Raw genomic sequence first — 16,026 nt, forward strand, 5'->3', positions numbered from 1 at the left:
ATGGCGGCGGCCGTGAGCTGTGGTCGCGCTGCGCTGGGCGGTTGGGCCGTTGGCGGCCGTTTGGCCGTGGGCGGCGGGGCCGCGGCGCGATGGCGGCGTTTGCGGCTGCCGGGCGGGTGCGTCCTGCGGCTGGTGCCCGCCCGCGGAGCTGTGGCCAAGCCCGGGCCCTCCCGGGCGGTGACGGTGGAGGTGGGGGGCAGGTGAGTGGTGAAGGGTGGGACGGCGTTCCGGGTGCTCCCCCCTGCCTCAGGCTGGGCTGAGGGGTGGCCCTCGGTACCGGCTCTGGGTAGGGCTGTCCGGGGTGGGGGTTAAACGAACGTGAGGAGAAATTGTCACCGACACACAGACCCTGTTCCTCAGTCACGGTGGGTGCGGAGCGGGTGTGTTTGTTTCCTTCCCTTTCCTGAATAGAAGAGAGAAGGCGCTGGAGCACAAGTGTGATGGAGCGGCTGAGGGACCTGGGGGGTTCAGCTGGAGAACAGGGGCTGAGGGGAGACCTTCTGATCTCTGACCTGCCTGAAAGGAGCTTGGAGCCAGGGGGGTCGGGCTCTGCTCCCCAGGAACAAGCGCCAGGAGCAGAGGAAACGGCCTCAAGTTGCGCCAGGGGAGGTTGAGGTTGGATGTGGGGAACAATTTCTTCCCCAAAGGGCTGTGGGGCATTGGAACAGGCTGCCCAGGGCAGTGCTGGAGTCACCATCCCTGGAGGGTTGGACAGATGGAGATGACGTTCTCAGGGACGTGGGGCAGTGCCAGGGGTGGGTGATGGTTGGACTCTGTCATCTTGAGGGTCTCTTCCAACCCAATTGATTCTGTAATTCTTTGAATATTCAGTAGCTGTGGTGGGAAAGGTGTTTTGTGGGTGTGAGGGGACAGCAGGAGTGTACTTGCCCTTTCTAGAGGAAAGATTCCACAACACAACTTGAACCAGTGAGTGATTCATCCTCCAGTGTGAGCAAAGCATTTTGCCTCTAAGCCTGAGGTGTCACTTTAGGTGACATCTGATGGCTGCAAGTCTTTGCTTTAAGGTGAAAGAAACAGGATGGCTGAGGCAAAAGCGCATTAAAGTTAAGGAGATTTGGTCGCTTTTTGTCAAAGAGTTTCAGTTTCCATACCTAATGAAGATTTTTGTCTCTAGTATGAAGTGTAGCGTACATTCTGTACAGTTGGTGCTATAGGTGAGTGCAGAAGTTACTGAGAACTGGGGTTTGCCATGAGTAATAGATTATTTCTCTCTGATAGAAAGATGGAACTGTCTTCTGGAAAACTTGCTAAGTTTGCTGATGGATCTGCTGTTGTTCAGGTAAGAAAAAAAAAGGTTAAAATTTATACAAGTTTGAAATTTCTGGATCTGAAGTCATTGTTAGGACATCCGAGCTCATTAAAAGGAAACAGCCTCAAGGGGCAGTTTTATTTCTAATGGATGTACAACTGTGTTTTATAGGAAAAACATTTTGTTTTAAAAGCAAAAAATAGTAGTGTGAAGCATGGATTTAGGTGGTTGATTTCTGCAAAGAATATGCTGGAGTTTTAGTTGGTGAATAACTTTAGGACTTCAGAAAATCATTTGGTTCCAGGTAATTTCAATGTCTTTTTTCTAACCCAGCTAGGTGACACGGCAGTCATGGTCACAGCAGTCAGTAAGACTAAGCCTTCTGCATCTCAGTTTATGCCATTAGTGGTAAGTACTAGCGTCAACATTAGTTTTGTGGTGATCAGTGGTCACCGTAGCAGTAGGAATCATTAAATAGTGGAGGTCAAAATGCTGGGGGGAGTGAGGAATGTAAATATCAGACTCTACTGACCCTGGACTTAAAGTAAGTAAATGATAAAATGGGTGATGGAGGAGCACTGGATGCTGTCTACCTTGACTTTGGCAAAGCTTTCCACAAAAGCCTTGTGTACTTTGTCTACCAGAACATCCAAGTGTAGCTGGATGATTCCCCTGTGAGTGGGGGATTGGATAATAGAGCACTGAGGTGTTTCTTCTAACCTGAGTGATTCTGTGGCTCTGAAATAAATATTTATTGTATTTAGGAATCCCTGTTTTGTTTTTAAAAGGTTGATTATCGTCAGAAAGCTGCTGCAGCAGGAAGAATTCCTACAAACTATCTAAGAAGAGAACTTGGTGCCACTGATAAAGAAATTCTTACAAGCAGAGTAATAGGTAGGCTGAAGCATTTTATTTACAATGTGTTTTGTAATATCCTCCTGAATGTTTGAAAAGACAGTAATTCATATTGCTATTTGCAGTGTTGATTGTTTCTGCAGCAATGTCAGAAGAAAACAAACTTGTAGTTTTTTGTTTATCAGTACTGATTTTTAAAATTATGTACCAGCTGGGGCTGTGTCCTTTATATGTAAGACTGGATCTTGAGAACTCTTGTCACTTTTGTTAGTATTAAGATCTCATCCTAACTGCAGAGCTAACATCTGCATGCACAGAGAACTGGGCTGAGCTCTGAAATACAAGAAGGCAGCCGTGCTGGTTGATATACGCTCCTTTTCTCCCTCTTGATGCTGCTTGAAAGGTCATCTGTGTTGTGGCTTTCTCCATTCATGAACAGGATAATACCTTGAAATTCAACATTTATATAAAACTGATGTCAAATACATCAGCATTTTAGGACAGCAACAAAAAGAATTAGGAAATTCCAGAGTTGATTACATGTCATGCTAAATATCCTTCTGGGTTCTCTGCCTTTTCTCTTTGTGTTTGTTTGGGTCTTTCATTTCAACCATTTTGGCAGTTGCTTGTGAGATTATTGCAAGATAAATTGAATACTAATCACCAAAACCCAAATATATCTTAGAGTTTGACTATTTTTTTTTTGCAGATCGGTCAATCAGGCCACTCTTTCCAGCAGGCTACTTTTATGATACACAGGTAGGTCACGCTCACTCTCCTTAACTATAGATACCTTCAGAATGGCAAACTTGGGTATGTCCAATGACAATTTGACAAGATATCGGCACTGTTTTAAGACAAGCAATTGTCTTTAGCATCCAGGAAGATTTTACACTTTGAAAAACAGTCTAATAGTGTAACACTGCTTTGTAGTTGTCGTCTCCTCATCTTAAATTATTTTTATTACATGCTAGTTTCCAAATTTTGTTGTAGCGATACAGGAACAAAATTCAAATATCCTCTGTACCACGGAGGAAAGAAAGGCTACTAGTATATGTTATATGATATTATATATTAGTGGGGTATTTTGTGAGCCTTCTAGTTTAAATATCTGAACAAACTTTTCATTTGCAGTATAGGTTTGTATAAACATGGGGAATGTTTTGTTTTATTGTCCTTAGCTTTGTATTGACAGCTAATAAAGATGTATAGGTCAAAATGATTCATTGTCTTTTATCTTATGCCAGATCCTTTGTAATCTTTTAGCAGTAGATGGTGTCAATGATCCTGATGTCCTGGCAATTAATGGAGGTGAGAGGACTGTTAAAAATTATTGCTTGTGTGTGATTTCATGTGATCCATTTTTTCTGATACAGATTCTTAATCTCTTCATTCTAGCTTCTGCAGCACTTGCGTTATCTGATATCCCATGGAATGGTCCTATTGGTAAGTAAATATTTTGAAACTATGGATGATTTGAACATAATGGAAAACTCAGACCATAGTTTGGGCTTTCTTTTTAACAAGAATCTGAATCTAAAGCGTGCTACCTTTTGCTTCAAGTGTTGGAAATAATTTGACAATGGATAGGATTATTGCACTTTTAAGGATTATTTTTTCTGGGTGGGATATACTTCTGGAAGGATTTATAATCCAGAAATAGTTTAGCATAGAGACCAATAACTTAATTTTTTTCTTTAAAGAAACTTGGTCTCAAAAAGCACTGGTTAGAAAACAGCTAGATCAGAATACTTTTTCTCCAGGAACTCAAGAAGAGCTTTATTTCATTGTGGTTTTGGAGAATGATCTAGCCAAGAACAAATATTTAGCTGTATTTTCCTTTCACCTGCCTTTTTTCTAGAAAACACGCTCAAATGCTTAGAAAAAACCCAATATACTTTTACGGTCTTCTGTATAATGCTATCTGGCATTATACACCCTGCCTGGTAATACGACGCAAAAGAAATTCACTAATGGGTAAATTTGCCTTGCAGATTTGTTCTTAATATATAGCTAACAAGCTAATATTGTAAAATTAATCTATGTCTTTAATTACTGATTTTAATTGTATACTTTTCCAAGTGAAATGACACCTTAAAGAACTACCTTGTAATAATAACAATTTTGTGGATTTTCTGTGTAGGTGCAGTAAGGGTAGGATTGGTTGATGGAGAAACTATTATCAATCCCACTCGAAAACAGATGTCTTCTAGTGCTTTAAATTTAGTTGTCGCTGGAGCTCCACAAAGTCAAGTTGGTAAGTAGGTTAATTACTAATATGTTGAGTCATTGAAAATCATGTAGGTACCTCTTTCCAGATATTTCCCTTATCTTTGGAATTGTATTTTTACACAATAGTAGGAATGTACAGCAGTGATAGGTTAGGTAAAGTAAAATCCATTATATTTATGTAGTTTAATGTTGATCTCCATTTCCTCAGCTGAGTTAGATTGCTATTGAGCAATAAAGCAGTAATTTACTTAATTTTTTACTTTCTGTTGATAGTCATGTTGGAAGCAACTGCCGAGAACATATTGCAACAAGACTTCTGTCATGCCATCAAAGTAGGGGTGAAGCACACCCAGCAAATCATCCACGCAATTCAACAATTAGTGAAAGAACAGGGTGTTGTCAAGAGAACTGTCCAGAAGTTATTTGTTGCTCCTGAAGAGATTGTGGAATGTGCAAAGAAGTAAGTTCAAAACGAACAATTTTGATCTAAATTCTCTCAAGTGACTCAAAATGCTTATTTAATGATTATTTAATTTGATGACCTCCGATCAGGTATTTTGGGGTTTTTGTTTAACAACATAGCATGCTTTGAATGTTCAAAATTGCTTTCTGGGTTTTCCATAGGAACTTATGAATGTGGTCTTCAGCTTTCTTGTTTTATACTTAGTAAGAAGGATAGGGCAAAGAAAATCATCTGAAAACCCAGTGAAAGTGTTTGAAATTCCTGTGCTGTTCTAGTGGGATGGTGAGGAGGGGAATCAGGATGTTCTTCCTGACGGGCCTTGCTGGGGAAGCAAGAACTCATTTCAGAGAGGTGGCAGGAAGAAGAGCTGGATCCAGCCATGTTTATAAATATCAGTCTAGTGCTTGCATGCTGCTAATGAAAACAAACTCTTAGTCCTCAAAAGAAACTAATGATGTAACTGGTTTTTAAGCTGTGTTTTCAAAAATTCTTTTTTTCTTTTCTTCCAAAAGACTTGCTTTTAACAAGATCTATGCAGTCTTCACAGATTCTGGCCATGATAAAGTAAGTAATTCAAATGTGATACACTTGTTTTTAATATCGTAATGAAAATCTAGTAAGATCTAGTTCTTTAAGGTAGTGTTAATGAAAACTCTTCTTCTCTGCATATATTTGCAATAGTAACAATAAATTGTTCTGTAAATTCTTACCTACCAGAATATGTGTTTGCAGTGGGTGGAGATGGAGACTCCCTTTTTACAAGGAGTCCCATGGAGAAGATAAGATGTAGTGGGTACAAGTTACTCCTGGGGAGATTCTGACTGGACATGAGGGAGATTTTTCATGATGAGAACAATCAGCCATTGGAATAATCTCCCCGTGGAAGAATAGCAACCTGGTATTCTGTGATTATGGGTGTTTGAATGGGTGTGACAATCCTCTTCCTCATTCCTTGAGTTCTACAGAATTGTAAACCAAACAAAAACGCAACAACCCAAACCTCTTTTGTTATTCTGTCCTGTAGAGTTAACTGCTTGCAAATCCTGTGTTCTAGATTTCTAGAGATGAAGCCATTAACAAAATAAGGCTTGAAACAGAAGAACAGCTGAAAGGTATTATTTTCTGCTTTCTTAATATTTAGAGAATGCTTAAATGGAGCTAACACTACTTAAAGTTACAGCATGCTCTTTGTGGGCTGAGCTACTGTAGTAAAAGTTCGTTAAAGTTGATTTTCCCAACTTGTGATGCAGTGTCTTTTTTTTATACCCAGAAAAATTTCCAGAGGCTGAGCCTTATGAAATCATGGAATCTTTCAATGTGGTTTCCAAAGAGGTTTTTAGAAATCTTGTTCTGAATGAATATAGAAGGTAAGTATATTAAACTCCTGCTGAATGATATTTCTGTTAACTTTTTGTCCAAAATACAGTTGCATTGATCTCATAATTTGTGCTTGTAACTTTAGGTGTGACGGGAGAGATTTGACTTCCCTCAGAGATATCAAATGTGAAGTGGACATGTTTAAAATGCTCCATGGATCAGCCTTATTTCAGAGAGGTCAAACACAGGTAGTATCTTTAAACATCAGAAATTGTAAATTAATTTATCAGAAGTGGAAAGACTTGGATCTGTCATTTAAATGCAACATTTCCTTTTTTTCCACATTCAAATAGTAATAACTAGAAGACAGTATAGATTTAATTAAATATATCCATTAAGACAGTAGACAAGGCTTGGCTCCTTGCTGCATGACCAGTACAGATGTTAGGATAACCTTCTAAGCATATGTACCCAGAAGAAGTCACTTAAGCATTATTGTGTCTCCAGACTTTCTGAAGAATGTCTAGTAACCGAATTTAGAAGCTGTAAGGACTCTCCTCGTTCAGTTCAGGTTGGCCAATTTGGGACATTTTCAGTTGGTTGGGTTTTATCTTGGAGGGAAGGTGGTTTGAGAAGAAAGCTTTCCCGTTCAGGGTGGCTTTTAAAGTAGAATTGCTTGTTAATAGGGTAAGTCCAAACGCTTTTTATGTAGATTATAATCCTGTTCATTTTTAGCAAAATGGGTGACTCAGTTAATGGGTAACTGGTATGTAGGGCAGTGCTAAATCGTGCATGTCCCGAGAAATGTTTTAAAAGGAACTTCATATGTAACCTGGACTAAATAGGGAAATTTTACAAAAAAGTTGCATTAATGACGTTTTTTTTCCATCTTCTTTGCCAAAAGCGTCAGATGTTGAGTGAATTGAATTAAGATTGTACTCAAGATGTGGTCTCCTGTATTTTTATAGCTGTCAGCCGTTGATCTGACTTACTACAGGGTGCATGAGTAGTTGCAAACAGTGATTTACTTCTTGGTGTTGTCCCCTCTTATCCTACTGAAAATATCACTGGCTGCATCTGGCTCTCAAATGAAGTAGTTTGGTTTCTCAGTGAACAAACTGTTCTAGACTCTTACCAGGTTGAGAAGCATTAAGTGAGTATTTTTAAGTGTGATTGCTTGTAAGATCGTATGATCTGTACAGATTATGAGTACGTTTGTGTGAGGAAGGGAAAAGAAAAAAGTTTGCAGAAGTGGCAGGTGAAGGCATCATGTTTGTTGCCGAAATAGTTCTTTTTAATTCCTCGTAAACAGTAAAAATTGTGAGCGATGAAAGAGTTTAAGAGCAGTTTATTTATTTATTTATGTCTTTTTATTTTAGGTTCTCTGTACGGTTACGTTTGACTCTATAGAATCAAGTGTAAAATCAGATCTTATCTCAACAGCAGTGAGGTATGTGTATCTTTTGGTGTTAATGGTAAGAAGAGGGTAAGCAGTTAAGCCCATTTGATAAAAGTTCCTTGAACTTTGACATGCATGTATATATATATGTTCATTAGGACTGAAAAATGTGTAAAGTCATAGTGACCTGTTTTCAAAACACCTTGACAGCTGTGTTTTGTTAAGGTGACATAGGCACACATTTGAAATTGAAGAGTATTACAAGTAATATCCAATCTGGTTTTGAGAGAAAGAAAATAGAGAATTTCTCTTGATTCTGTAAAATCGTGACCATATATCAAGTCTCTTCAAATAAAACAATTGATTAAAGTTGGTCCTGCCTTTGTTCCAAGTATGTATCACCACAGTTTGAACTTAATGTGTATTCTACTCATTTAGTCTATTTCTCCCAAGTTTTGATAGGTTGGATTTACAAAGTCCATAAAGTGTTGTTCTGTTTATCAAGTTTGGTTCAAATGGGAAGAAAAAACAAAGGCAGATAATTGTGTGTGGTTTTCTCCAACTATTGTATGTAAGACTTGCTTGGTTGCTCTTTTTTGACATGGTCCTGTTTTTATTTAACAGTGGAATAAAAGATAAAAACTTCATGCTGCATTATGAGGTGAGAGTTTTACTGTGTCACAGCTTTCTGCATGATTCACAGAAGGGCTTCATGTCCTACGTTTAAAGGTGAAACTGGTCACTTCTAAGGATATAAATTATCTCTAGATTTGCTAAAGGTATTAATTCTAATATACGAATTTATACCATAGTTTATGAACAAAGAGCTGGTTTCCTAAAAAGCACTAGATAATTTGTAAATTGCCATTTTATACAGCCTTTTTAGTGTCTTAACATTAGGTTTGCTCCTTAAGAATGGATTATTACTGAAAGCAGGATTAACCTGCTCTATTGTTTTTAGTAAACTCTGTTACTATTTTCAGCTGAAGTACCACACCAATAGTAAATAAGTGCTTTTACATCTTGGATCTCTCTCAGCCTTTGGAACTTGCCCAAAGTATTTCCGAGAGCCAACAGGCGTATCTTGTCCCATTATCTGTGTGACAGAAACAAGGTTTCTGATATGTTGTTTGACAAGTTGAATTGGAGTAAGCTTGGTGTGTTGTTTTTCAACTACCTTGCAACTGCTTTATTCTCTTTTGTTCTGTGAGAGTAAAACATTTACTAAACATTACCTGAACTGGTGCTGGTTTGCAAACTAAGTGACTGATGGAAGTCATGTGGTGTTTTTTTAAGTTATTTGTTTTTACCTTGAGACGCACCAAAACTTGAAAGATATTTTTTCTGAGTGTATGTTTTAGAAAGGGGAAAAAGCACCACTAGTTAATTTTCTGTATACACTTTTTTTACTTCATAGTTTCCTCCTTATGCAACTAATGAGATTGGCAAAGTTACCGGTATGAACAGAAGAGAGCTCGGACATGGTAAGTTCAGTCTAGAGAATTCTCATGCTGTAAGTTTTAATATTTTTTTGTCTGATTTTTTTTATTTATGGATTCTTTGATTTTTATGTTTTAAACAGGTGCACTGGCAGAAAGAGCCTTGAAACCAGTTATTCCCAAGGATTTCCCCTTCACAATACGAGTTACTTCTGAAGTCTTAGAGTCAAATGGTATTGTGATTTTCTTCTTTTTGCACTCATGCCAGAGACTAAATCTGGTTCGTAAAAAAGCTTGAGTTTGAAAAACTTGAGTTGTAGGCATTTTAGGTACTAGATTTCATTTTTAACCTTTTAAATCTTGATACTAAGTTAAGTTTCAAACTGTCATTGAAGAGTATCACTAGCAACTTTTGTTTCCAATACTTCTGACCAATGTTTAATACTTTTTTTCCCCATAGGGTCCTCTTCAATGGCTTCTGCATGTGGTGGAAGTTTGGCGTTAATGGATGCAGGTACAAAATATGGCACTTAGAAGGATAAACTACATATAATAATGTGTTGTAGGATTTGGAAATGATCAAAGGTTATAAAAATACGTTTTTATTTACTACTTAGGAGTTCCAGTGTCAAGTGCAGTGGCAGGTGTAGCAATAGGGCTCATTACCAAATGGGATCTGGAAAAAGGAGATATTGAGGACTATCGTTTGCTGACAGACATCCTGGTAAGCATTTCTAGCATTATTGGGTTTATTTTTGCTTAATTCTGTAAAATACCCTTTTGTAACATTTTACTCAGTTAACTCTGGAACATAAGCTACTGGAAATATTGAATAGTTTTATCTTCTCTGTTCTGTCTCCCAAACTCCTCCCTTATTTCAAAAAATCTCTACGAAATGTCTGGTCATGTATCTTATTTTTTAAATTACTCGGTTATTTCTTTTAAGCTCTCATAAGCATTCTCTTTCCAATTAATTTTGTCTTTTCGCTTGGGAGAAAGAGCTTAATAATTCTTGAATACTTTAATTTACTGAAAAATACAATATATTGGGTAGAGAATGAGCAATCAGCTGTGGATCTGCTGTTCAGAAACTAGTCCATGAAAGCTCTTCATTTATAATGAGAGAAAGGAACAGTGTTAATCCTGAACAGCAAAGTAAGATTGAAGAAAACCATGTGAGTCTTGGAAGTAATTCCAAGGCTGCAGAAGTTCTTTGTTGCTTATTGAAACATAGAATGTGCTTTAATGAGACTTGACACTGGCATGAAGTTACTCCCATTTTCTTTCTTTCTGCTTGTGCTGGTAGGGAATTGAAGATTACTATGGTGACATGGATTTCAAGATGGCAGGTACTAATAAAGGAATCACTGCCTTGCAGGTATTGTAACATTAAATCTCCCTGAAATGGAGCTCTGAGAATGTATCTAAAAAAGCTTTCCTTACATATTGATATAACTTAACTCTTTTTGTATTAGGTTGACCTGAAACTGCCAGGAATACCAATCAAAATTGTGATGGAAGCTATTCAGCAAGCCACAGGTAGGGCCGTTGTTGTATTTGCACCCATTGTATTAAATTGTAAGTTTTATGAAACTAAGTAATGATTTATTATATACTTTTTGTTCTCGTTTTGGAAAAAAAAAGCTGCTGTCTTCAAAAAACTGCTCTGGTTTGGGTGTTTTGTCTGTTATACTTCAATACAGGCACTTGATGCAAAATAAGCAGCTCTTTGTGTGAGAGGAAAGCATTCAACCTCCAAAAAGCACACCTGAGTTTCCTGTTATTATACGTAGTGAAGGTGTCTGCTGCTCCTGGAGGTTACTTTGTATTAGAACAAAAATTGTGCAATGCTAACAGTCAAGAGTTTAGTACAACGGGTAACTTGTGAAAAAATGCAATAAAATTGGTGAAAGTTGGGAGAGGGAAGACGCATCTGTTGTTAGGTAAATGTGGAACGTGGTACCAAAACACCCACATGGATTTGGACTGATGCCGAATGTCCTATTACATGACTTTTCAGTTACCACAAGAAATTCTCCAGTTAGGCAGGAGGCACATTTTATGAACAAATGTTTACCTACTTTATAACAAAAACTGTTTAATTTGTTTAAATCTTACACAAAGCTCTATTTTTCCTTCCTTCTTGTCCCCCGCCAACCTCTACAGCTGCAAAGAGGGAGATTTTACAAATTATGAACCAAACGCTGGCAAAACCCAGACCTAACAGAAAAGAAAGTGGACCAGTTGTAGGTAATGTTAGTTCTATGTTGATAAGAATGTATGTCTTTTATAATTATCTTTATAATTATCTTTTTAACAGTAAGTTGCTACTGAAAACAGGTTTTTTTAAATGAATGCTGGTTGTATGTTTCTGCACCTGCCTCATGGGTTATTTTTTCTTTGGGTTTTCTGAGATGAGGTGTTTGGGGCTTTTTTCTTGCTGTGTGGCAGCACTGTAATACTTCACTGTACACCAGGAAACAGAATGAAACTGAAGTTATGTGAAACTTGAAGTATTTGTATTTTCACTTATTTTAGTACTTAAATGTAATCACATCACTATTCAGCAAATAATACAAGTAGCTATAGAAGATTAAAACCTAAATTTATGTGACTTATTTTTTTGATGGCTTTCGAGATTATTATACTTAGCATTTCAAAGTATGCTTAAATGTTGTTTTAGAAACTATCCACGTTCCATTATCAAAAAGGTTAAGGTTCGTTGGTCCTGGGGCCTATAACTTGAAAAAACTTCAAGCACAGACAGGTAAGACATTCTTGCTTCCTGTGATAATTTATGCTGATGTGTTATTAACTTCTCTGTAGGAAAATTACAAGTGTGAGGTTTTAATGAGTAGATGTTGGTAGCACAGGCATTACCAGCACAGCTGTTGCAGGATCTTGTTGCTGTCTTTATGGCCCTGTAAGTCGCTAAACTTGAACTTCCCAAATTGTTCTGTAGATCAGCTCCATAAACCCGACACCTGCGCTTCAGCAGCAACCGCCTCTAAGTAGACAGGAAGAACTATGGAGAGAAAAGGGTCCTTTTTAATTTGCGCTTTATGCTGCACGCTGCAAACCAGTATTTGCGTTTGTTTTGAGGCTGGTTTAGTTGTTCCAAAGCTCAGTACAAACCGAGTCTGCTACTTCTTGGAGAGAGATGTGTGTTTTGAAGAACTCAGTGGAGCTCGCTGGCTTGCAGCAGGAATTCCCACAAGTTTGGTGCACACAAGATAGTGTTTTTCAGGGCCTACTGAAGAGGCAATTAAAGGTTCATCTAGGGACAGTATTGCAGATTGCCTTGATCACGTCGAGTCAAGCAAGTCTGATCATGAATATGCTGAAGTGCAGATCAAATCTATGCAGCTGCTCTTCTTCTAAAGTGCTTTTTTTTCTGTGGTGAAGAGGGAACAATGAGCCCTTTCCTACAGTGCTGGCGCTGGCATATGCTAGAAATCCAACTCGCTGTCACATTGTAGGAGTGATCTGTACTGGGGCTTAAACTGGTAGCGAGTAGTGTGACCACAGTTTGCTGACCTCGTTACTTTTCTTGGAAGAAATGGATTTTCTTTGTTTACACAGTAGTTTGTCCTGCCTGGCCTCAAGCGCCACGTTCAAAGTTGATAACTTTTTCACTACCATTTCCTAAATAGGGCACTTGATGCTCTCTGCAAGTATTTACTGAATGCGAATTGTCTGCTTGCTGCAACAGTCGCAATGATCACCTGAATCCTCTCCTTAAATTCTGTTCCCAAGGTGTAACTGTGAGTCAGCTGGATGAAGAGACATATTCCGTGTTTGCCCCCACGCCCGGTGCGATGCACGAAGCAAGAGAATTTATCGGTGAAATCTGCAAAGATGATGTGAGGACAGACTTCTGTCGGTTGCTTTCTCAGTTTGTGTTTTGTGACTCTGTCTTACTGTTTTCTTTTCAACCCTCTACAGCAGGAAGTTAATTTGGAATTTGGTGCAGTTTATACAGCCACGATAACTGAAATAAGGTATGAAAAGTGCTCTGGCTTGAAGTAGAAATTAGTTTTACAGAGCTATATTCCTGATGCAATAATATGATGTAAAATAACCGCTTATGCTGGTGACATTGGCACCTGCATCATTCCTGATATTTTCTGTTGAAAATATTATTGTATTTCTTAATAAGACTGTTGTAAAATTTTAGGCCTTTTTTCATCTTTGTATCTGAGAGAGATGGTAGGAATTTGCTTTTTACTTTTGTGCAAGACAAATATTGGATTGAAATTACATGCACTTTCTGGATATATACTGTCCTGAAATAAGTGATTTCCATCCACTTTCAATTAATGAAAAATGGCTGGACATGTTATTATTGATATGAAAAGTTTCCTAAGTTTGTTTTGAGGTCAATACGCAGAGTGAAATACCTCCAGACATCTATCTGTGTACTTTGAAATAACCGTGCTGTTTTCTGTGCAGAGATTCTGGAGTGATGGTAAAATTGTATCCAAACATGACACCGGTGTTACTTCATAACTCACAGCTTGATCAAAGAAAGGTAATCCATGCTTAAACAAGTATCAACTAGACACTATTTGGTTTTATTTGAGATTAGCAGCACCTTTTTGTTTAACCTCTGCTTGCCCCGTACTTAATGATACAAACTAACTGCCTTCTACTGTCCCACTGTTTCTGCTTTTATACCCGTCCCAAGTTGTTTAGATCTGCAATGCCCTTTTCCTGGAACATTTCAAACCTGTTGTTGGTCACGTAGTGTTGAGCCACGATGATTGTGTGAAGTGTAGCATGACGAATCCCTCAAAGAAGGAACTTTTGTAACTAACCGTGCAAAGTTCATCACACTGAAATGTTTTTTTTCTCTGAAAAACACTGTGTTCTAGATCAAACATCCTAGTGCCCTGGGATTAGAAGTTGGACAAGAAATTCAGGTAATTATCCTCTTGACTTTAAAATGCTGATGAACTGCTGGTCATACTCTAGAATTTGAGTGAATTTTTTGTGTTTATGAAGAAAATATTTTGCCATATTGGGTTCCCTTTCTCTGCTGGTTAAAGGCCTGATCATTTCAAATTCTTTTTTTTTGGTGTCACACTCTTGCTATCTAGGCAACGCGTTAATTTGATGGAGCAATATAGGCTAAATGGCGTCTGTGGCTTTTCTAGCATCAAATTGGACCCAAAAAAAGCCACAGCCTTTCACGGAAAATACTATTTCCAGCTCTTTAAGTTGACCAGCCTCAAAGTGGTTTGTTGTCTTAACAGGTTAAATACTTTGGACGTGATCCGACAGACGGTAGAATGAGGCTCTCACGTAAAATTCTCCAGTCGCCAGCCACGACTGTGCTTAAAACCCTGACGGACAAAAACAGTATTGTCATGGGAGGGACTGTTTCACAGTCGTCCTCTCCGTCCCAGTGACAGGTAAGGCCACGGGAAGAGCTCCAGATGACTCCATACTGCTCTCCTTACAACCAGGGTGAAGAATTGGATCAGTCTGATTTTTGTGTCATACGGTTACCCTTCAGAGCTGTGCACACACAATAATCAAGAGCAGTTACACAATGAGACTGGCAAATGGAAATGCGATGCACCAGTGATAATTTAAAGCAATCTGTAGCAATCTCCTAGGAATGATTCACAACACTAGAAGAAATTAAAACTCACTGAAGAGTTATTTTTTTAAGAAACGGTTCTTAATTTCGTGCCTTGATGTAATTAGTTGGTTACGGAGTATTTTCTGTCTCTTTCAGGCAAAAAGGTGTGATAGTTCCTGGAAATACAAGTGACCTTTGCTAGAATCTGTAGATGTCTGCGCAAGAATCTGCAGGTGGATGGTAGTGAATCATATTTTTTAAATAGACACTATTTATGCTTAAAGGTGATGTAGAACTTGTAAGTCTTCAAATTGATTAAAAACTCTTTTAAATAGAAACAACCAATGCTCTTATCTTGTGTAGCAAGGGTGAGATGAGAATCTAAGAACAGGGAATTATAGAGGCTGAAGAGCAGATTACATTTCAGTGCTTAAGATTCTTCTCACTGTCATCTGAAAATCAGAATGTCAAGACGAGAAGCAAGTATTTAACAATTATTTCCTGGGAGAAGGAATTATCCTGGGTACTTGGTTGAGAGGCACAGTTGGCCAAAGTTTTACTGGCTTGTCAGTGTGCAAGATTGAAATGTTGAGCAAAACATAAAGACTTGGAAGTGTCACCTTTAATATGATCAACACTGTTTCAGATAAATCCATCAATAACTGTCATAGGGTTCAGACTTGCTGAAATGTCTGAGCAGAAGAGGGGCAGAACAAAGAACCTGGCTGAAACATCATCGTGTATTATCTGGGTTTGTTAACACTGAATTTTAAAGCATATAATTAAAACATTAAAATAATTGCTTTAGATTAAACAATTGATGTGATAAATCTTTCCCCTAAAACACCCTCATTAGGAGTGTTAGAATTCTGCTCTTAATCATGTTCCATCAGTGGGTTCACTGGTCTGTCTTAGACTTTGAAACATTTCCCAGGACCTCACAAGAGCTGCTTATTTTTCTACTGTGAGGTACAGACTTTGGAAATCAAAGAGATGTCCATTCTGATGTTACCACTCGTAGGTAAACATGAAAAGAAAATCAGCTTCCCACCTGTTGGCAAGTGGGCTCTGAATTCCTGCAAGAAAAACCAGAGCACTGGGGAGAGGAGAAATGTGAATGTACAGTAAAAATGCTCTGCCTTTTTTTTTAAATTCTAAGTTAAAATATTAAAGAAGAAAGAAATTACTGGCCTGCTTCTGTCTGTCTTTCTGCATGTGAGAATGAAGAAGTTTTCCCTAGCAATCTCCTCCTCTTCTTTGAGGACTTTATTCTGTTATTTCTTAGTAAGAATTCTAATGCCCTTGCTTAATGTGGTTTAATTGACTGATATCTCATTTGTTACATATCCCGGGTAGTGTTAATGAAATTATGTAGGCAAATGTTAAAGTCCTTAAACAGAAGCTCAGATGTTTCCATTTCTTATCGCTGTTCTCAGAAACTGACCTCCTCAATCTAAGTGCTTT

At 38.2% G+C, this 16,026-nt stretch overlaps 1 protein-coding gene across 2 annotated transcripts in view; it reads left to right on the plus strand.

Annotated features, from left to right (window-relative positions):
• The window catches only part of PNPT1 (polyribonucleotide nucleotidyltransferase 1), a gene marked incomplete at its 5' end in the record, with an annotated part of 23,545 nt that continues 7,519 nt past the window's right edge, over window positions 1-16,026 (plus strand). The window contains 30 exons of one of the 2 annotated variants that reach the window (XM_080341597.1): window positions 1-200; window positions 1,240-1,300; window positions 1,604-1,678; window positions 2,059-2,164; window positions 2,835-2,884; window positions 3,373-3,436; window positions 3,524-3,571; window positions 4,269-4,382; window positions 4,631-4,817; window positions 5,333-5,384; window positions 5,875-5,932; window positions 6,091-6,187; window positions 6,283-6,385; window positions 7,517-7,587; window positions 8,161-8,197; window positions 8,954-9,020; window positions 9,119-9,208; window positions 9,436-9,489; window positions 9,593-9,699; window positions 10,282-10,353; window positions 10,451-10,514; window positions 11,142-11,225; window positions 11,659-11,742; window positions 12,732-12,838; window positions 12,921-12,976; window positions 13,428-13,506; window positions 13,850-13,897; window positions 14,231-14,389; window positions 14,719-14,795; window positions 15,554-15,727. In XM_080341597.1, the coding sequence (XP_080197723.1) occupies window positions 1-200; window positions 1,240-1,300; window positions 1,604-1,678; window positions 2,059-2,164; window positions 2,835-2,884; window positions 3,373-3,436; window positions 3,524-3,571; window positions 4,269-4,382; window positions 4,631-4,817; window positions 5,333-5,384; window positions 5,875-5,932; window positions 6,091-6,187; window positions 6,283-6,385; window positions 7,517-7,587; window positions 8,161-8,197; window positions 8,954-9,020; window positions 9,119-9,208; window positions 9,436-9,489; window positions 9,593-9,699; window positions 10,282-10,353; window positions 10,451-10,514; window positions 11,142-11,225; window positions 11,659-11,742; window positions 12,732-12,838; window positions 12,921-12,976; window positions 13,428-13,506; window positions 13,850-13,897; window positions 14,231-14,386 (2,391 nt within the window). In that variant the 3' untranslated portion in view covers window positions 14,387-14,389; window positions 14,719-14,795; window positions 15,554-15,727. Of the gene's footprint in view, window positions 201-1,239; window positions 1,301-1,603; window positions 1,679-2,058; window positions 2,165-2,834; window positions 2,885-3,372; window positions 3,437-3,523; window positions 3,572-4,268; window positions 4,383-4,630; window positions 4,818-5,332; window positions 5,385-5,874; window positions 5,933-6,090; window positions 6,188-6,282; window positions 6,386-7,516; window positions 7,588-8,160; window positions 8,198-8,953; window positions 9,021-9,118; window positions 9,209-9,435; window positions 9,490-9,592; window positions 9,700-10,281; window positions 10,354-10,450; window positions 10,515-11,141; window positions 11,226-11,658; window positions 11,743-12,731; window positions 12,839-12,920; window positions 12,977-13,427; window positions 13,507-13,849; window positions 13,898-14,230; window positions 14,390-14,718; window positions 14,803-15,553; window positions 15,728-16,026 lie in introns of those variants that run through there. The other variant, XM_080341596.1, reaches the window with a different exon arrangement.

The sequence above is a fragment of the Nesoenas mayeri genome (genome assembly GCF_963082525.1).
Source record: "Nesoenas mayeri genome assembly, chromosome: 3".
Lineage (NCBI taxonomy): Eukaryota > Metazoa > Chordata > Aves > Columbiformes > Columbidae > Nesoenas > Nesoenas mayeri.